This window comes from Musa acuminata, chromosome BXJ2-9, assembly GCF_036884655.1.
Source record: "Musa acuminata AAA Group cultivar baxijiao chromosome BXJ2-9, Cavendish_Baxijiao_AAA, whole genome shotgun sequence".
NCBI lineage: Eukaryota > Viridiplantae > Streptophyta > Magnoliopsida > Zingiberales > Musaceae > Musa > Musa acuminata.
In genome coordinates, this window is record NC_088346.1 from 475,977 (window position 1) to 495,016 (window position 19,040).

A 19,040-nucleotide genomic window follows, 5' to 3' on the forward strand; every position below is an offset into this window, starting at 1 on the left:
CAAGCGAGGAGTCTATTTCAAGAATTGGTCGACGCCGATGGGTTGGTATTTTAGAAACAAGTTGAGCAAGAGACGTACAGATATTGCCTCCTACAGATCTACCCTGGAACAAGTCATGACAACTACTGACAGATCCCAGTGCTTATATTTAATCGATTTGTTTTGCTAGTCTAATTCAGGGCAAGATTCTAGACTCTAGACGGACACTATTGTCCGAGTTAAATAATTTCTAGATAATTATATATAAAGTTTCATTGTATCATTATTTCTTAAATTTAAGAAAAATATTATTGATTAGTATTTTATTATTATTTTTTAAATTAAAAAAATATATTATTGATTAATGTATATATCTAATGGTTAGTAGGAATAAGTTTATTAGTTTTATATGTAGATAATATTTTGCTTGTTAGCCGTGATTACTAATAAGATATTTTTATCAAGAATTTTAAGATAATTAATATGAATAAGATAATATATATTATTGGTATTGAGATATTTAATAATATATCTCAGAAATTATTAAGATTATCTTAAAAAAATATTAACTGAGTCTTTTAAGAGATATAGTATGTAATTTTATTTAGTTAATGATATATTTATTAGATTCAATTAAATTTATTATCTTAAGAATGACTTAGAAAAGAATGGATATTTTTTATATATACTTAGTTTGTAATATATTATATGCTTAAATTTGTATTTGTATGAGACCAAATACTAGTTTTGTAGTTGGAATGTTAGATAAATACCAAAATACTCATGAATGGAATATTAAAAAATTATAAAGAAAATGATGAAAGGCTATCTACTCACATATAAAAAATTATTTTAGTTTGAAATAATAATATTTTTATATGTTGATTTTATAAATTATCTCGATAACAATAAGTTTACTTTACTATTTATATTTATATCATGTGGAGGAGCTATTTACAATAATAGTATAATATAAATTATAGTACCGATAACACAAGCTAATTTAGTAGTATGCTTTAGGGCCATTAATTAAGCTTTTGTGAAATTTTATTTAGGACTTGGTTTAGTGAAACTTAATTATCAAGTTACTTAATATATTTTATTTTGTGATATATCATAGTATCTTTTCTCTTAAAGAATAACGAGTATTATAGTAGTTTTAAAGTATAAGATAATTAGAAAATGAGTTCAAAAATAATTAATGTGAATTAAGAATTTCATTTTGATTGTCTTGATCGTTGATCTATTAACTTAAGTCTTACCACTTAAAGTATTTAAAAAAAATATGTTCTTATGATTAAGTTTGTAAGTAACTTATAAATGATATAGTGATGCATATTTAAGTACACATTATAACTAATATTTTTATTTTCATAATTAAAACTATTTATTTCTATTATCTTATTTATATTTATATTTATACATATTATAGTTAAATATAATAACATGATTATTTTGATAAGATACAAGATAAATTATTGATGTTATTATGGACTACGTTACGAATGACTAACTAGTATATAAAAAAGAGTATAATATTAATTACATATAATCACTGTAACTCAAATTGTATTATTACTACATCCATCGTCGTCGAGTCAACTCTCCATTTCTCAGAAACTACGCACCCTATCAAATATGGTCAGGGCTACGCTTGGGATGCCAAAAAGCGGACAGACAGAGAGAGGAAAAGTCTGGTGCCATGTCTGCCAATACTCCATGGGGTAGCTCGGAGGAAACCAACATCGCCGACTGACTTAGTGCGGAGTGGTTGATGCCTAATAATTTGCCCCTCTCTTTCTCTCCCTCCGCGACGACGATGATGATGATGAGGGTCTTGTACAGGTAACCGGGAATCGTCGCCGCCTAAGTTGTAAGTTCAGCGAGAGGATGGGGAGCCAGGCAAAGTTGTTGAGGAGCTTCACCAGGGTAGAACCTCAGACTCTGAGTTTTGTCATCTTCGCGGGATGCTTTCTCATCTCCATGGCCCTTCTTGCGGGGTCTGCCGGCTCTCTTGTCTCCCTTCCAAGTCGTGAGTTAAATCTTTCCCATGATCCTCGTCGTCATCGTAGATGTTCCTTTCTGCCGGTCTCAGCCGGAGCTTCTAAACACAAGTTGATCTTGGCTGTTTTTGCAGTGAGTTCGTGGCTGTCAGCTCACACGACTCCTCCTGTCTCTGGGTCCCAAGAAAATCCCGGTCCTCAACACCCACACCCAGGTAAGCCAATTCTCGAATACCTTCTTCTCCTCTCGAATCATCGCTGGGCACACCCAGATCTAGGAGGGAGGTGGGGACTGTCATCCCCGTCATCCAAGCCGGAAATTAAGCAGTTGAATCTGCTGAAACGAGGCACCATGAACATAGTTGTTCCAAGACCCTTTTGCTTGCGTTGGGACCTAACAATCTTAGGTACGCACGTAGTTTTAGGGAAAACAAAAAGAAAAAAGATCTCCAGACAAAACAGTTGTAAATTTCCACCATATGTAGTAGCTGAGATCGATGATCGTCGTGTTTTACCATCTCGACGCTTCTCTTTTGCTTTCTAGTGTTGCGGTAATCATTCCATGATCAACACTTTTGTTTTGCTTACGATGTAGAAGATATTGAACATCTCAGTTAGGAAAAGGCAGGTTTTCCAAATTTCGTAGCATGTGGAGACGGATTTCCACGCGGCTCTTCTCAAATATAAGAGAACCAAATTTGTGGAAGACCAAAGGACAAGACAATTGGGGTACTTTCAAAGGATCCGATGGGCAAATTCACTCATGGATCTTAGTATATTATCAACAAACGACCGTATCCAACGGGCGAATTCACTCATGGATCTAAATAAAATTACCAACAACAGATCGAAGTTCTTATGATAAGTTCCTAGTATTTTAATCGTCATTGTCTGGTTGCAGAAGATGGAACCGACAGAAATGAGGAGCCACAGAGAAAGCCCTTGTGCGATACGTCGGACCGAAGAGCAGATATTTGTGACATGGAGGGTGATGTCAGGGTCCGTGCTACCTCCTCATCCATCTTCTTTGTTACTTCCTCGGATCGGAACGCTTCGGAACTCCAGCAATCATGGCGGATAAAGCCTCATCCTCGGAAGGGAGACCATGCTGCATTATCTCGTCTCACCGAATTGTCTGTAGGTTATTCGACTACTCACCATGAAGATGTTCCCAAATGCGACGTCAAGAGCTCGGTTCCGGCCATCATCTTTGCGACCGGAGGTTACATGGGCAACTTCTTCCACGAAACCACCGATCTGGTCGTCCCCCTATATATAACATCGCAAAAATTCGATGGGGAAGTTCAGTTTCTGATAAGTGACATGCTTCCGTGGTGGATCGCCAAATACGAACTACTACTGAAGAAGCTTTCTCGTTATGAGATCATCGATTTCAACAGGGATCCTCTGGTTCGTTGTTATCCTCGAGTCATAGTGGGCATCACGTTCCACAAGGACATGAGCATCGATCCTGCAAGATCTGGTGGTGTCACCATGTTTGACTTTGGGCGATTTATAAGGAGCGCCTACTCGCTGGAGCGGGAGACAGCGATCGTGCTGGGGGAAAAGCAAGAGGAGAAGAAGAAGAAGAAGCCAAGACTCGTAATTATCGCGAGGAAGAGCACAAGAAAATTCAGCAACGTCGATGAGATCGCTCGAATGGCAGAATGGCAGGGCTTCGAACCTGTGATAGCGGAGATCAAGAAGAACCAAAGTTTGGGGGAATTTGCGCGCGTAGTGAACTCATGTGATGCTATGATGGGAGTGCACGGCGCGGGGCTCACCAATCTTATATTCCTTCCCACCAATGCTGTAGTAATCCAAGTCGTTCCTCTGGGTGGATTGGAGACGTACTGTTGGTCCGACTACGGAGTGCCGGCGTTGGAGATGAAGATGAGGTACTTGCAATACAGCATCAGTGTCACGGAGAGCTCGCTGGTGGACAGGTACGGCATTACCGATCCGGCGATCACAAATCCGCAAGCCATTCTGGCTCAGAAGGATGGTTGGCGGAATTGGACCTCTATATACTTCTTCAATCAAGATGTAAGGCTTGACGTGAGCAGATTCAGTAGCATTCTCGTACATGCTCGCCAGCTTCTTCATCGGTAGGAAGACTGTTTACTCGACAAGCTCTGAAAGATTCCACTTCGTTGTGATTTGTAGAGATCGATCGATCGAGAAGGGAGGAGAAATGATGCATGCAACACTTGGCCGTCGTCACACCTTGTGATCCGTGTGCATGTGGACTTGCCTTGGGGCGGTGCATTTTGACTGAGGCCATCGTCTGTCCCGTCATTAGAAACCTCATTTACCACATACGACCAGAAAACTCCAAGCCGCGGGTGCAGAGACGACAGACCTTTTTGGAATCAATGTGACGTCTCCGGTAGTCGTAAAACGTACGTGACGCCACCAATTGTCTCGAACATACATTGCGAGACCTTGCGACTGACCCTACCAACACCCTACGATCCTTGTTTCTGGCCCATGACACAAAGCTATCAGTCCTGCTATAGAAAACCGACAAGATTGTTATCTAGCGATTTGGGTAGGAGAAGTCGATTCATATTGTAATGAAACTTATATAGATGAAGGTGAAGCTGAAGGAAGGCAAACTTTAATGCTACATGTATGTATCAGACGTCTCGAGGCTTATCGATCAGCACATGTGCTACTACCGTGTGGTTTATAACACATGAGTTCCATGTTGATTTCTGGATCTGAATCTGTGTTTCTGCGTCAGTAGTTGATGTTGATACAGACCACATTAATTCACCAACAAAGTGATGGAAAAACAAAACAAAAAAAATAGTGAGAGAGAGAGAGAGGAGAAGGTGATGCATCATTTTGTTGATTTATTAATTAGACAAACATAATAAACTTAGGAGACAGCTAACAATGTGTTTGCTCCACAATAATTAGGGATGGTCTCGTGCATAAGTTAATTGGCACCGCTGCCCAACTTGACCCAACTTTAAACAATGTTCTTTCTTCGATAATTGCATTCGAGAACAACTCACTCACGGAGATTTAAACGAGTCATGGACGGACGCCATTGGAATATTATCACGTTAGATCACAAGCTACGTGATTTCCTCATCAACCATTGCACGAAATCATACTTTTTGTTTTTTTTTTTTGTCTTTGTCGGCTGCAGAAGTCAAATTACAACCTCATTCGTGTAGAGACGTGCGCAAGCAAAGTGGACTGGCAAACTCCAGATCTGGAGAAAGTAATTTATGATTGGTACAGACAACAGATCATCACCACCATTATAGAACACACTAATGAAGCTTCCTCTTTGGATCGATCTCTATGCAACTACAACAAACTGGCTGTCACAACATAGTTCGATAGCTAGCTCAGCTCCATCAAAGGAGAATAGAGAAGAGAAGCCAATGCGAGGATGACATATATCATAAATACCACATTAATTTCCTTCGTTTATGTACTCTTTTGGTAGTAAAGCCTTCTCCTCCTACGAAGTTATCCAAGTCCAAAAAGATACAAATCTTAGACAAAGTATAGCTTAACATTAAGTTGATGACGACTACTTATCGAAGTGGAGATTAACCTGGTTGATGAATCGAGTTGTCTGTCCGGAGAATGAGGGGAAAATACTTTTCTTAGGCGTTAAGGTTTATTATTTTACAAAATACTTTTATATATTTATTTATATGTGGTAAAAGGGGAAAAAGAAATAGTCGGATTTTTCTGATGGGTTGAGAGAAAAATAAATAGATGCATATAAATAATACGTAAGCGGAGAACACATAGCGTACGATGGCGATGGCGATGGCGATGGCGATGGCGATGGCGAGAGCTCGGCGGTGGTGGTGAAAGTAGAACCGTAGCCAAATATGGTTTGGACATGCATGCCTCACGACTGATCTCGAGTGGAATTCAAGGAAAATGAAGCCGGTTTTGTGTTCCCAAGGCATCCCCGATGAGAGAGGGAAGGAAAGCAAATGCGCCCCGCTGTCCGGGCATCTATTACTGCCAAAAGGGACCACTTGCATCCTCTCTCGGTAGGGAACCTCCCTGGGGACCTCTATCGAGAACAGGAGCTTATATGAGAAGCAGCCGACGACGGACATTAGCATTCATGGCGCATCCAGTTAGGTAGCTTTCATTGTATTTTATTCTAGTTGACAAGAAGCCAAGGGTGAAATAAGCCAAAAGTAAAAGGCAAAAGGAAGCACGATGATCCTTCAATTATTGGAAGGTGTCCAGCTAAAGTTCAAACTCCACGTCGAAATTGCAGTGTGGCTTGTATCATACATCACTAATGAGATTTTTTATGCCCATAACGTGATTTTGCTTGTCCTATTCTTCTTATTTTGGGTGTGGGTTGCTGCAGTTAAGAGGATATGATCATCCAAAATTTCTCACCTTCAATTAAGTGTTTTTCTTCACCTCTCTCTCTCTCTCTCTCTCTCCATCTTTTCATATATATATATATATATATATATCACAGGTTCATGAATCAGATCCTGTAGGAAGGGCAGTCAATCACCGGTCAGTGATAACATTGGGAAGAGGAAAAGCTACGGTAAGAAATCTTTTTACATTTTTTGTGAGCAATTACCTCTGCCGCACATGTCAAGCTGGCTTTATCTCAGCAGTATAGATTTGTTTTCCTTGTTATTTTTATTGAAACACCAATTTGGTTTTTTCTTTTTGAGGGAAGATGAGAAAACATTATACATATCCTTAACCAATCATATTAAACCTCTCACGTTCAGGATTCTCCAGTCTAAGCGAGCTTTGGAATAATAATAATAATAATAGTAAGCGGCAGCAGCAGAAATGGGTGGAGTAGAAAATGTTCTCGAGAAGGAAAGAGTCTAGTCTACAGCTTCTTCTCGAGGTAGAAGAAGAGAGTGGCTTGCTGTGAGTTCCACACGGCAGCTCTCTGGTCGAGCGATCTGATATCTATCTCTTCAGCTGAAACTTGGGGCTTCAGAGATACGCGGAAGATGGGGCTTAACAAGACCATAGTAAGGAACATGAGCCGGATCGAAGCGCGGAAGCTCGGCTTGGCGTTGCTGGTAGGATGCTGCATAGTCATATTGACATATTTCGTTTCCATGTCGGAGACCACCGGTGAGTCTCTCTTGCCTTCTCAGCAACGAATCCTTTTCTTCTCTACTTCCAGAGGTTGATGAGGTGCAAGCAAACGAAGCAAGTAGACTATCTGGGGGAAGCAGCAGCAGCATCGTCTAATGTCTTGCGACTCTTGTTTTGCAGTTGATCAGCAGCTTTCTGTAGCCTACAGGGTTGGCACTGTCGAGGTGGTGGACGGCAAAATTAGTCTACAGAAGCCAGGTCAGAAATCATACAAATTCTGGCTATCGCTTGTTTGGTAGGGTTGATTGAATCTTTGTTGTTGGGCTGGTAATGTCGCCGTCATTAGAATCTGCATAAATCATCAACAACAATGCACGATCGTTGGGACTTGTGAGTTCTTCAAGAAACCTCTGGGTTGTTTTCGGAGAGAAAAAGTGGAAAAAGAAACGAAGGAGAAAGATCTCTGTTTCTGGGAACACACCCAAGTTCTGATCTCAATACACATTGAGCAAAAACGATTGAAGGATTTGATTTTTGATTTTAATTGAGTTTCATTTAGATCTTATTTCTCAATGTAACAGAAAGATTAAGGAAAGCGGAGGGTGGACATGGAAATACTGCAGAGGAGAAGGTCCACCGCACCAATTTTTCTGCTATTTCCCCCATCACTGCCAAGGAAGAGAAAAGAGAGTCCAAGAAACCAAGTAAGCTTCATCGCTTGACCATTAATTAGCAACTCAGATACGATGATTCATGTGCTGAGTAACGAGTTTAGTCTTGCAAGTTTTCATTTAAATTGCACAGACATGTTTAATGTTGTTCAGAAGATGAAGAGATTCTCCCTCCTAAAAGAGAGGCTGAAAGGTCTCAGACGATGAAGCCCCAAGTGGTGGAGCCGATATGCGATTTCTCGGATCCAAGAACGGAATTCTGTGAGATGAAAGGTGACGTTCGCATCCACGGCAAGTCTTCCTCGGTGGTGTTTGTTTCTCCGCACCAGCGAAGCAACGAGTGGAAGATCATGCCTTACGTCCGAAAGCAAATGGGAAACGTGGAGAAAGTATCGGTTAGAACAGCGAGCAGCCCCGGAGGCGTCCCCGAATGCACCATCAATCGATCCGTCCCCGCCATCGTGTTTGCGCTGGGTGGATTCACGGGAAACTACTACCACGACTTCACCGATGTGCTGCTCCCTCTGTTCTTGACCGCACGGCAATTCGACGGAGAAGTCCAGTTTCTCATCACCAACATTCAAGTTTGGTGGCTCCACAAATACGATCCGATTATTAAGAGGCTCACGCGATACGAGTTCGTCGATCTCGACGACAGCAATCAGGTCCTCTGCCACCCACATGTGATGGTCGGCCTCCGCTTCCACAATGACTTGACAATCCAACCTGCACGAGCTCCCAACGGGTATTCTATGCTCGACTTCACCGCGTTTTTGAGGTCGGCTTACTCCCTGCAGAAAGCGCACGCCATCAGCTTGAGGGAACACCCCGACAGGAAGCCGAGGCTTCTCCTCGTAGCGAGGAACGGTACTCGAAGGTTCACCAACGTGCCGGAGATCGTCCAAATGGCGGAGGGGTTGAACTACGAGGTGGTGCGTGCGGACGCAGACTTCGGGGACGTGGCTGGGTTTGCCGGTGTGGTGAACTCTTGTGATGTGATCATGGGTGTGCACGGTGCCGGGCTCACCAACCTCGTGTTCCTGCCCACGAATGCGGTGCTCATCCAGATAGTGCCTTGCTGCGAGCTGGAGGGCATGGCCACGCACACCTTTGGATTCCCTTCCATGGGAGCCGGGCTGAACTACTTGGAGTACAACATCAGCGTGGAGGAGAGCACACTGTCAGAGAAGTATCCCAGAGAGCATCCCGTGTTTACGGACCCTCAGTCGCTCCACAAGCAGGGATGGTTCAAGATGGGGAAGATCTACTTGGTTAAACAAAACGTAAAGCTAGATGTGAACAGGTTCAGGCCTTTCTTGATGAGAGCCATGGACCTTCTCGGTCGCTAGAATGAACACTGTACTGTTAGGTGTGCTGGGTGGAGTTTATTTTCTTTCTTCTTCTTCTTTTTGTTGATCGATCATACCATACAGTCGTTCCTCGCCGCCAATGGTTTGAGCCGCCTTCTTGCTCTGAGCTAAAACCTAGTCTTTATTGAGACTATTATTTTACTTTTTGCTACTCTCACTGTTTTTACTTTGTGAATCTTATCTCAAATTGGTTGTGTGGAGAGTGACAAAGTGTCGCGGCAGAGAATGAACAGGATTTTTTTTTTTTTGTTTGGTTCCAAAAGAAAAGGAGAAAACTTTAACAAAGCAAAAAAAACTGGATCCATATGGCCCATTTTAATGTCCTCCTTGGAATTCTCTACACCGTCAAGTAGCATTCATGGCTTTTTCGTACTGTCAAACATCTAATCGAACGTCAAGTTTGTAATTGTTGGAAGAAAATAGGAAATAAAAAAAGAGAAAAAAGAGAAAAAAGAAAATAAAATCTAGGCTGCTAGTAGGTTGAAAGATACGGCACAACCTCCACGGCCAGCGACATGTGAAAAATGAGTTGGCATCTTCCGACCGGCAAACCATGAGGTTGATGTCACCATCTCCGTATTTGAGATATTATTATTATGTTGTTCTCTTGGTAAAATAGAATAAAAATTTCTTATTCTGTGTGGATCCGCTGAATTAAGTTGATCTCCGCACTCAACGCAATTGGCCATCTGCAATAATTTGGCTGTAAAACTTGAACTCCCCTCGGATCGCAAGCACTATTATAGCCGACACAAACATTAAAAAAGAGGTGCAGGCAGCAGGTCCTGCTGATTGGGTACCTCTCCACTCCACTCGGTTCCTTCCCCCCCCCCCCCCCCCCCCCCCCCCTCTGTGAGTTCCACAATTTCTCCTCCTCTTTTCCATCCTGTTGTTTGCGGAGTTCCGCTCACAAGTTCTGCAGCCACGGCTTGTGCTTACCGTACCGCAAGGAGAGAATGAAATCCCAGTGAGAATAAGAGGGGACGAAGGAAATGGCGAAGGGGTTCAGGAACCTTAACCGCCGAGCGAAGCCTCAGAAATATGGCGTGGCATTGGTTGCGGTGTTCATTCTGGTGGCGCTGACCTACGTTACGAGGACGAGGACTACCAGCATGCGCTTCTCTCTTGGTAACTCGCTGCTCCTTTCTCGACTAGATCTGCCTGCCATCAGCTCGAGTTCTCTCACAGCTTAATGGTGTAGCGGCAACATGGCAGCTACAACCGTCGTCTGTCTTCTTTGCACACACAAAAATACTTCTTTGAAGGTAAACCCAATTTTGGGGTATGGAATCTCAGATCTTCCTATTTCGACCCCAATTTCTTGATTTTTTTTTTGTTTCTCTTTCTGTTTCTCTCGAGTTTATCTGATCTCTTCTCGGGACAATAGCATCTTCGATTTGGAAAAGGAAGTTAAAAACAAGATGTAATCGGAGGGATCCCCCGAGCGAAGACGACCTCTGTTTCCGAGAGGATCAGATAGAGTTCCTTGGTCCTTCAATTTGATCTTTCAGCCCCATTTTTTTGTCGCGTCAAAAGAAGTTCCACAGCAGTAGTACTGATTATGGGTAGTCAGTAAAAGTCCCCACCTACCTACCACATGCATGGATTGATTTATTGTCCAACCGCAAGATTTGGTGAAGGACTGAGGCCACCGACCCGGTTGCATAAATCCCCATCTCAGCATCTTTCGATGGTGTTCATCACACGGAAGAAGGAACAGACACCGATAAGATAATTTCCGTATCGATGGTGTTCATCTTTGACTGATTACTTCCATAAACCCAAAGATTATTGTTTTTTATTTGTTTTTCTTGTTCTTGTCGGGGAAAGTAGTCTGATGTCTAGATCGAGCTTCAGAATTCTAAATCAAATTGTTGCTGCCCGTTTTTGCAAAGGTGAATTTGTGACGCCTGAGAAGAAGCCCATTTGTGATACGTCCAACAGGAAATCCGACATCTGTGAAGCAGACGGCGATGTTAGAATCATGGGCAAAGATACCAGGATGGTGTTTGTCGCCGGAGGAGGAGGAGGAGGAGGCGAATCGTGGACGATCAAGCCTTATGCTCGTAAATGGGACGCCGGATCGGGTGCTCGTGTTCGGGAGGTGACCTTGAAACTGGTCGATGGGTACGCCCAAGACAGGCGCTGCTCCGTCAACCACACCGTCCCTGCAATGGTTTTTGCGATTGGTGGATGGACCGGCAACTACTTCCACGACTTCGTCGACGTGCTTGTGCCTCTCTTCGAGACCGCCTACCACTTCGGCGGCGAGGTCCAGTTTCTCATAGCCAACCTGAACCGGCCATGGATGGACAAGTACCAACTCTTCTTCAAAAAGCTGTCTCGGTATGAGATCATCGAGTACGACGACGACGACGCCATCCGTTGCTTCAAGCATGTGACCCTGGGCCTGAGATGCACCAGCGCCGAGGACTTCCAAATGGAGCCCTCCAAATCGCCGCACGGGTACACCATGTTCGACTTCGCCAAGTTCGCCAGAGGCGCTTTCTCCCTCGAGAGAGACTACGCGTCGAGGATGGGTGAAGAGACCGATAAGAAGCCAAGGCTGATGGTCATAACCAGGGCCACGACACGAAGATTCATGAACGTGGAGGAGATTGTGAGGATGGCGGAAGAGGTGGGCTACGAAGTCGTGGTCACAGAGGGAGATCCTGACGTCTCCAAATTTTCGCGCATCGTCAACTCCTGCGACGTGTTGATGGGTGTTCACGGATCGGCGCTGACCAATATGGTGTTCCTGCCTACGAATGCTGTGGTGATCCAAGTAGTGCCATGGGGTAATCTGGACTGGATCGCCGGCCATTACTTCAGGGACCCGTCCGACCAAATGAAGCTGAACTACCTGGAATACAGTATCAGCGAAGAGGAAACAACTCTCACGGAGCTGTACCCGAGAGAGCACGCGGTGTTCAAGGACCCCATGTCGCTGCATCCTCAGAACGCGGATTGGGACACCTTCTCCAGGATCTTCCTCAAGGAGCAGAACGTGAAGCTTGATGTGACAAGGTTTAGGGCTTACCTGGAGCGTGCCCTTCGGATCCTCCGCCACCGGCGGGGAGAATGAGGTGAAAGATGAATATATTATTAATTATTGTTTTATTTTCAGGAGTTTAGTTTTCCAATTTATTCTTTTAAACTGTGGACAATGTTAAAATCTGAAGAGAGGGTATGATGGATGGCATGTTGAGCGATCGCAGATGAGCTGCTGCTCGTCCTCTTTTATCTTCTCGGTCAAAAGAGAAGAGAAGATTGGGAGCTATAAATATCCTTGACTGGGCTTTTCTTTTGAGGAACGTCGTCTTTTTATTTTGTATACGAAAGTTGTCTCCCGTCTTTAATTACTGGCGCACTGCTCCCGATCATCCCGTGCCTCTCCAAAAGCTAACTCTTCTTATTCTAATCTCGATTACGTTCGTAGATGATGGATGATGCATCGATCTACGTGTATCCTTTGATTATAATAAGTTTGGGTGTATCCTTGAAATAACAAGACTCGCCCTTGCCGATTATTCAATTACTCACATGGCTATGTGTATTTTCGTGACGTGATTAAATATTAAATTTAAATAACGATAGAATAATTTTATGATTGATGTAGAAGCGTATTGTTATCGGATCTAAAAATTATATAATGATGTCAATAGAATTAGACTCGTATTTTTTTTTCTTTTTATTTTTACTAGAACCGTAGAAGATCTATAATATCTCGAGATCTTATCATTTATAATCTAAAGAAGATGTAATTAAGAGAAGAGAATCCATCCTTTGATTCATGTCCTAAGGAATCATATTATAATTAAACTTTCATTCTATTTAGAATACATCTTAATTAGATAGTGTCACGTATTTTTAACATTCTCTCGTTTAGTCCATTAGTTAGTAAGATATAAAAATAAAAATAAAATAAATAAAATAAAAAATTTATTTTAAAAAAATAATTTTACTAAAAAAAATTAAAAAAAATATTTTATACTTGCATAGGAATTTTATAAAATAAGTTAATAAGTCAAATAAACATAATTCCATGTTAAGCTTGATTATCAATACGAGTTAATGTTTGTATATCATTAATATCATACTTTTTTTTATATATCACAACATTATTAGTCTTTCCTAATGTAATCTAAAATGACTTATATAATTTGTGATGATTCTATTATATACATTCAATTAATATATATATATATATATAAATATGTACAAAATATTAAAATAAATAACATTAATTACGTAAACAAAAATATCAATTAGAATATCGACTCATCATTATATCTTGAGCTAATTACATACTGGCCCTATAGTTAAATATCTTTATTGTCTTGATCCTTTTACTTTAAAAAGTTATATTAATATACTTGTAGTTACGAAAGTGTAATAATTAGGTTCATTTACCCTAACAATATCAATTTTATCAATGTAAATATAAAAATAAAAGGTAAAAAGATAATTTTAACGTTCGATAATTGAAGACATCAATGGTGGAAGGACGTCGTTGGCATCGATGGTGGTAGATCCCTCTCCCACCCTTACAGTTACCCATTTGTCCTCCGTCGGTAGCTTTGCAGTCTATCATTCTATCATTTTAAGAGAACCCCTTTTTTCAAGATTATCTCTTTAAAAAGTTTTAAAATTTTTTTATTAACCAATCGTAATCAGAATACAGACCGATGTAGACTCATAGACAGATATTAGGAAATCGAAACTTGCAAGTCACCTCCTTGTAAGTTGGAAGATTCAGTTCATCCGGCTCCATGAGCAACATGTTGAGGATGCGATGAGTGGTTTTGCGGAATGATGTCGGTGACAGATTTAGAATGGTTGACCAACTGAAGACCGACATCAAGTTGGTTTTCAAGGTGGTCCCTTTAGATGTTAATCGTCAGCGATCGCAGGATGGTGTCTGTTGCTCCATCCTCAGTTTGGCCATGACGAAAGAGACAAACCTTATGCCTCGTTTTTTGGCTACGGGCGGATGGATGGTCACAGCGGAAGACTTGTTCCATAACTTAGTTATGCCGTCGTGCTCGTTCCCAGTTTCTCGTTGCAAACGTGAAGCCGTCATGGATGGAGAGGAGATACCCACTGTTTGAGATCATCGAGTATGACGACGACGACACCATCCGTTGCTTCAAACATGCCATCCGTGGCCTTAACTAGATGTAGCAGCATTGTGGGATTTTCATACGGAGCAATCCGAATCTTCGCACGGATTCAGTATGGTCGACTTCGCAAGCAGAGAGAGAGAGAGAGAGAGATTGTTGTGGCACTCCCATTGTGGGCCTGTAGCTCGCGGCGCACTCGATTGATACGCAGGCGATATCAAGCTCTTGGCGGGCTCGATAGAGATCCTTGGATGATGTTTGCATCACAGCGCTGGGTGCCCCGAAATGAAGAGCCAACTGCCAGTAGACAGCGGGAAGCCAGTTAGCCTTGCTTTTGATGATACAGTACAGAAGGCTTGAACTCTGTAATTAGAGCTGTAGCTGCATGGAAATTCGGCAGCACGTCTACGCAAAAGTAAACCATTTTATTTGCTGGGCTTTTACTTAATTAGTGATGCTTCCAAGGATCATTAGCAAGTCATTGCACTCTTTTATGGGTCTATCATCATCCCTGCGACTCTTTTTCTTTCAACTAAAATATTCGAGAAATATAAATCTATTTTAAATAACCAAAGAAAGCGACCACAATAAATATCGTATGGGATCCAGTTTTTTTTTTTAGATGACTAAATTTGTCATTTCGAACACACACACACAGATCGAGGGATTTAAAATGCCGAGAAATAAACTAAAGAGTAGCAGTGCGCAACGTCTCCCCCGCTTTGATTCTTCCCATATTTGAAGTTGACCGATGACTGTTGCTGGATTCATCCGTCGCATGGCTAATAAATGTGGATGCGGAACACGAGAGTAGGCCGATGTGTGATCTCTCCTTCTTTTTTGACTTGGGAACGGAAATCCGCGGTGGAGAAGGTACGGGCCGATGCTTGTTGCTTCCTCCCGTGTCGGCGGCAGAGAATTAATGAGTCATGGCGCCTCAGATCTTGTGCTCGAAAGCGGGACGACACGGCCATTTCCACTTCCTGGTATGCACCGTCGGTGACGACACGGCGCCTGGCGTCGTCTTCGCCAACGGCGTGTACGGACCCCGACAATTGCTTCCACGATTTGGCGGGTGCGAACCCTCTCTTCCGGATCTCCCGCCAGTTCTTGACGGAGATGTGCAGATGATAGATGCCACGAACGACTGGGTGCGGTTTGCAGGCACCGTGAACTCATGCGACGTGATGGCGGTGCCATTGGCTAAGCGGGATGACTGGGCGGTGACGATTCGTTTGGACGCAGAGCCAGAGATGGGATGGATGAGGCTGACGCACTTGCACTAGGACACGAGCGGAGAAGAGAGCACCATCCAAAGTGTTCCGAGGACGGACGCGGGATCCAAGGCACATATCTTGAGCAGCAAATTGGCTAAAGCTCGACGGCGAGTGCTTCAGCCGTTCGATTCCCTGTATAAATCAACTCCCGAAACAGAGCCCAACAAAAGTCATCACAATATTTCTAACCCGACTTTTGGCTTAAATACGAAAGAAATGAATGAAAATTAAGCATATGATAGGTTAAAACATAACATACAATCTGAACAATTTTCTTTGACATTCTTGAATAAGCTCCATAATACCTCCAAGCGATAATGGAGGAGAATGATTACAGTTTTCAGTAATAATTGGAGATCAAAATCCAAATCTAATGTGGAAAGAGCAGAACCAAACAAGACGTGATTCTCGGTTCCTTAGACGATTGCAGGTTGTGATTCAGACTTGACGCTTAGAAAATTCACCACCAAAAACGATAGCATCGGCACCCGACCGCCATAAGCTCTGCCACCTTTTTCTCACTTGTTATAAGCTCTGCATTTTGCATGTCGATTCTTCCATTGCTTCTCCTCCTCCTGATAGACAGCTCAACGACACATGCAGGATGAAGTTGGCGAAGAAGTTCCGGCCACAGGTCAAGCCTCGCAGTTTCGGATCAGGACTAATCGTCGGATGCTTTCTGGTGTCAACGACATACGTTATGATGTCCAAAACTATGATAAGCATGGAGCATTTGTCTATCCGTGAGTTCTCCTCTCTGTACTCCAACATTTCTGTGGTGTAATTCTAGTTTTTACAGTGAATTGCCTGCCGTCCTCGTCATCGATAGATGTAACTCCTATGAGTTCTATGGTTGAAAAGAACAAAAGGATTCAACTATCAGGTAAGACCAATCAGGCGATCACCTTTGTTCATTTGTTCTAGCGTCCTAGTTCTTGCTCACTTGAAAAAATGAAGCTGAACGTCTAATATTCCCTTCTTCTTCTTCGATCGAAGAAAATATTTGAAGTGAGCAACTATTGTGTTGCTGGAATAAAATGCTTGTTCGGTAAGCGAATCAGAACAGAAGGCAAGGTGTTATTCTGATTTTATACCGCGAGAAGGATACGTGGGTGTTCTGATAATATGGATTTGATACGATTTTTCATAGACGATGTTGTCTAATGTTCTTTTCTATTCTGCTATTCTCTTGCCGAAGAATATGAGAGTGCAACACGAGAGAGCAAGCCTACAAGAAGTGACGCTATCGAGATGCATGACAATGCTTCCTCCGCAGAGTCAGCTTCCGAAGTTCCCTTTGAAGAAGATAATGTTTCCAGCACGAAGAACGGATCAGGTGATCAACCGTGCTATTTCATTTGTAATCCTGATTGGTTTATATAGTGTATATATCAAATGACCATTAATGTAAAATGACGCTCTGTTCATTTACCCGACAGATGGCAAGGAGGAGGAAGAGGGAATAAGCCGGTTGTGCGAATCGAGTTCGGGTATTTGCAAGCCGGAAAACGATAGGGAAGTGCTGGAGACACTAACTGCTGGTGATTCTAGCGAATCAGGTTCGCTTGTACTCGTTGCCTGTTTGAGCTTGCCATTGTGAATTCTTCCAAGAGAAAAAAAGACTGCATAGTCTAGTTTAAAGGAAGCCATTAACTGCATTGTCTTCCAGATGGGGCGCCTGAGAGGAAGCCCATGTGTGATTTTTCCGACCACAGATCAGACGTCTGCGATATGGAAGGTGACATAAGAGTCATCGGGAAGAATCTGTCCTCTGTAATGCTCGTTACCCCCTCTGATCATAAGGGCAGCAGAGACAGAAACGAGTCATGGCAGATCAGACCTTATCCTCGCAAGTTCGACGACTCAGCCATGGCTAAAGTCCGGGCTTTGAACTTGACATCACCGCATGGCGATCGAGAAGCCCCTCGATGCACCGTCAATCACGCTGTCCCCGGCGTCCTGTTCTCGACCGGCGGACACAGCGGAAACTGCTTCCACGACTTCGCCGACGTGTTGATTCCCCTCTTCCAAACTGCCGGCCCGTTCCAAGGCCAGGTCCAGTTCATCATTGCCGATCGTCAAGGTTGGTGGATGCACAAGTACCGCCCATATCTAATGAAGCTGTCGTCGTATGATATAATCGATTACGACAATGACGACAGAGTGCATTGTTTCAAGCATGCTGTCGTTGGATTGAGAGCCGAAAGGGACCTGATGATCGATCCCGCCGGAGCCCCAGAAGGGTACTCCATCATGGACTTCGTGAGGCTCACGAGGAGCGCCTACTCGCTAGAGCGAGATCGCGCGTGGGCTGCGGCCGGGGAGCCGCCCGGCAAGAAGCCAAGGCTGCTGTTGATAGCGAGGGGCGGGACGAGAAGATTCATGAACTTGGAGGAGGTGGTGGGCATGGCGGAGGGGGTGGGGTACGAGGTGGTGGCGTCGGAGCCCGACTTCTCCGATGTGGGCAGGTTCGCACGGGTGGTGAACTCGTGCGATGTGATGGTGGGCGTGCACGGCGCAGGACTGACCAACTTCGTCTTCCTTCCCACCGACGCCATCGTGATCCAGGTGGTGCCACTGGGCAAATTGGATTGGATAGCGACCAACTTTTACGCGGAGCCTGCCATGGGAATGAAGCTGCGGTACTTGCAGTATGACATAAGCGTGGAGGAGAGCACCCTGAAGGAAGCGTACCCCAGAGACCACCAGGTGTTCAAGGACCCCGAGTCCATTCACAAGCAAGGCTGGTTCAAACTGAGGGACGTCTACCTCAAACATCAAAACGTAGAGCTTGATGTGAACCGATTCAGGCCTGTCCTACAGAGGGCATTCGAGCTTCTCCGTGAAAAGAAGTACAGTTGAAGAACCGGGAGTTCTGTATATTGATTTAGTCCCATCAATTACGAACGACCACACGGATGACTCTATATATGCCACAGCAATCATTTTGCACTCATGAATGCCTTTCTGGGTGCTGTCACAGCAAATTACAGTGGGCCTCGTAGCGATGCCGCTTTTCCTTTCTGTTTTTGTACGTACGACGTGTGTGCAGTAATACTACTACATAGTAAATGGCATGTCGCCATCCGCCCCCAAATCACTCAACCAGCCATGGCGATAAGTTGCTGCACTCTGTGAAGTCATGTAGAAAACGGACTAGTGTTTATGATATTTTACACAACACAAGCGTGAGACAGCATCCGATACGTACCTAATTTGTAAGTAGAGCCATGTGCAGATGAACCCCTTCCCCGGGAAGGTGGCTGGCCGGGCGAGGTGGACAGGAGGAGGAAGGGAGAAGCTGCTGAAGATGATTGGGTGGCATAGGGAAGAAGCAAGCAGAGATCATTATCCAAACGTAGGAAGAGGAAGAAGTCACTCTCCTGATCGACCCATTTCCATCACCTCCAGCAGCAACCCCCTCTTCCTTTCGCCTCCCCCTGCGATCTGCATGTACACTAATTGACTTCGCTACGTAGCCAATATATAATTAAAATATTATATATTTTGGGGAACACTGAAGCCAAAAAGCCATCATTAATCC

The 19,040-nt window shown here is 43.4% G+C and overlaps 4 protein-coding genes across 7 annotated transcripts; all 4 read left to right on the forward strand.

Moving 5' to 3' along the window:
• Nucleotides 1–1,591: 1,591 nt before the first annotated feature.
• On the forward strand, nt 1,592–4,706 carry LOC135622255 (alpha-1,3-arabinosyltransferase XAT2-like). 2 transcript variants are annotated; one of them, XM_065123935.1, is made up of 4 exons: nt 1,592–1,749; nt 1,825–2,011; nt 2,117–2,197; nt 2,884–4,706. In XM_065123935.1, the coding sequence occupies exons 2-4, from the start codon at nt 1,870–1,872 to the stop codon at nt 4,092–4,094; spliced, it is 1,434 nt and encodes a 477-aa protein (XP_064980007.1). In that variant the 5' UTR covers nt 1,592–1,749; nt 1,825–1,869; the 3' UTR covers nt 4,095–4,706. The 2 variants fall into 2 exon arrangements, with proteins under 2 accessions (XP_064980007.1, XP_064980008.1); XM_065123936.1 differs by having other exon boundaries at nt 1,602–1,739.
• A 2,051-nt stretch (nt 4,707–6,757) lies between these two features.
• LOC135622256 (beta-1,2-xylosyltransferase XYXT1-like) lies at nt 6,758–9,237 on the forward strand. 2 transcript variants are annotated; one of them, XM_065123938.1, is made up of 4 exons: nt 6,758–7,036; nt 7,144–7,313; nt 7,637–7,759; nt 7,880–9,237. In XM_065123938.1, exons 2-4 carry the CDS (start codon nt 7,211–7,213, stop codon nt 9,073–9,075), a joined length of 1,422 nt encoding a protein of 473 aa, XP_064980010.1. In that variant the 5' UTR covers nt 6,758–7,036; nt 7,144–7,210; the 3' UTR covers nt 9,076–9,237. The 2 variants fall into 2 exon arrangements, with proteins under 2 accessions (XP_064980010.1, XP_064980009.1); XM_065123937.1 differs by having other exon boundaries at nt 6,759–7,091; nt 7,236–7,313.
• A 695-nt stretch (nt 9,238–9,932) lies between these two features.
• LOC103996596 (alpha-1,3-arabinosyltransferase XAT3) lies at nt 9,933–12,406 on the forward strand. 2 transcript variants are annotated; one of them, XM_009417526.3, is made up of 2 exons: nt 9,933–10,224; nt 10,992–12,406. In XM_009417526.3, the coding sequence occupies exons 1-2, from the start codon at nt 10,089–10,091 to the stop codon at nt 12,179–12,181; spliced, it is 1,326 nt and encodes a 441-aa protein (XP_009415801.2). In that variant the 5' UTR covers nt 9,933–10,088; the 3' UTR covers nt 12,182–12,406. The 2 variants fall into 2 exon arrangements, with proteins under 2 accessions (XP_009415801.2, XP_064980012.1); XM_065123940.1 differs by having other exon boundaries at nt 10,085–10,224; nt 11,041–12,406.
• Nucleotides 12,407–15,902: 3,496 nt separating this feature from the next.
• On the forward strand, nt 15,903–18,618 carry LOC103996597 (beta-1,2-xylosyltransferase XYXT1-like). The gene is made up of 5 exons (XM_065123600.1): nt 15,903–16,239; nt 16,296–16,379; nt 16,695–16,832; nt 16,936–17,055; nt 17,166–18,618. Exons 1-5 carry the CDS (start codon nt 16,101–16,103, stop codon nt 18,356–18,358), a joined length of 1,674 nt encoding a protein of 557 aa, XP_064979672.1. The 5' UTR covers nt 15,903–16,100; the 3' UTR covers nt 18,359–18,618.
• Nucleotides 18,619–19,040: the final 422 nt, after the last annotated feature.

Bases quoted from the DNA above. Each gene is read 5' to 3' on its own strand.
- LOC103996596 (XM_009417526.3), top strand. From the start codon at position 10,089: ATGGCGAAGGGGTTCAGGAACCTTAACCGCCGAGCGAAGCCTCAGAAA. The intron at 10,225-10,991 runs GTAACTCGCTGC...GTTTTTGCAAAG, and splicing joins CAGCATGCGCTTCTCTCTTG to GTGAATTTGTGACGCCTGAG.
- LOC135622255 (XM_065123935.1), top strand. From the start codon at position 1,870: ATGGGGAGCCAGGCAAAGTTGTTGAGGAGCTTCACCAGGGTAGAACCT. The intron at 2,012-2,116 runs GTGAGTTAAATC...CTGTTTTTGCAG, and splicing joins TCTTGTCTCCCTTCCAAGTC to TGAGTTCGTGGCTGTCAGCT. The intron at 2,198-2,883 runs GTAAGCCAATTC...GTCTGGTTGCAG, and splicing joins TCCTCAACACCCACACCCAG to AAGATGGAACCGACAGAAAT.
- LOC103996597 (XM_065123600.1), top strand. From the start codon at position 16,101: ATGAAGTTGGCGAAGAAGTTCCGGCCACAGGTCAAGCCTCGCAGTTTC. The intron at 16,380-16,694 runs GTAAGACCAATC...CTCTTGCCGAAG, and splicing joins CAAAAGGATTCAACTATCAG to AATATGAGAGTGCAACACGA. The intron at 16,833-16,935 runs GTGATCAACCGT...TTTACCCGACAG, and splicing joins CAGCACGAAGAACGGATCAG to ATGGCAAGGAGGAGGAAGAG.
- LOC135622256 (XM_065123937.1), top strand. From the start codon at position 6,965: ATGGGGCTTAACAAGACCATAGTAAGGAACATGAGCCGGATCGAAGCG. The intron at 7,092-7,235 runs GTGAGTCTCTCT...CTTGTTTTGCAG, and splicing joins TTCCATGTCGGAGACCACCG to TTGATCAGCAGCTTTCTGTA. The intron at 7,314-7,636 runs GTCAGAAATCAT...TCAATGTAACAG, and splicing joins AATTAGTCTACAGAAGCCAG to AAAGATTAAGGAAAGCGGAG.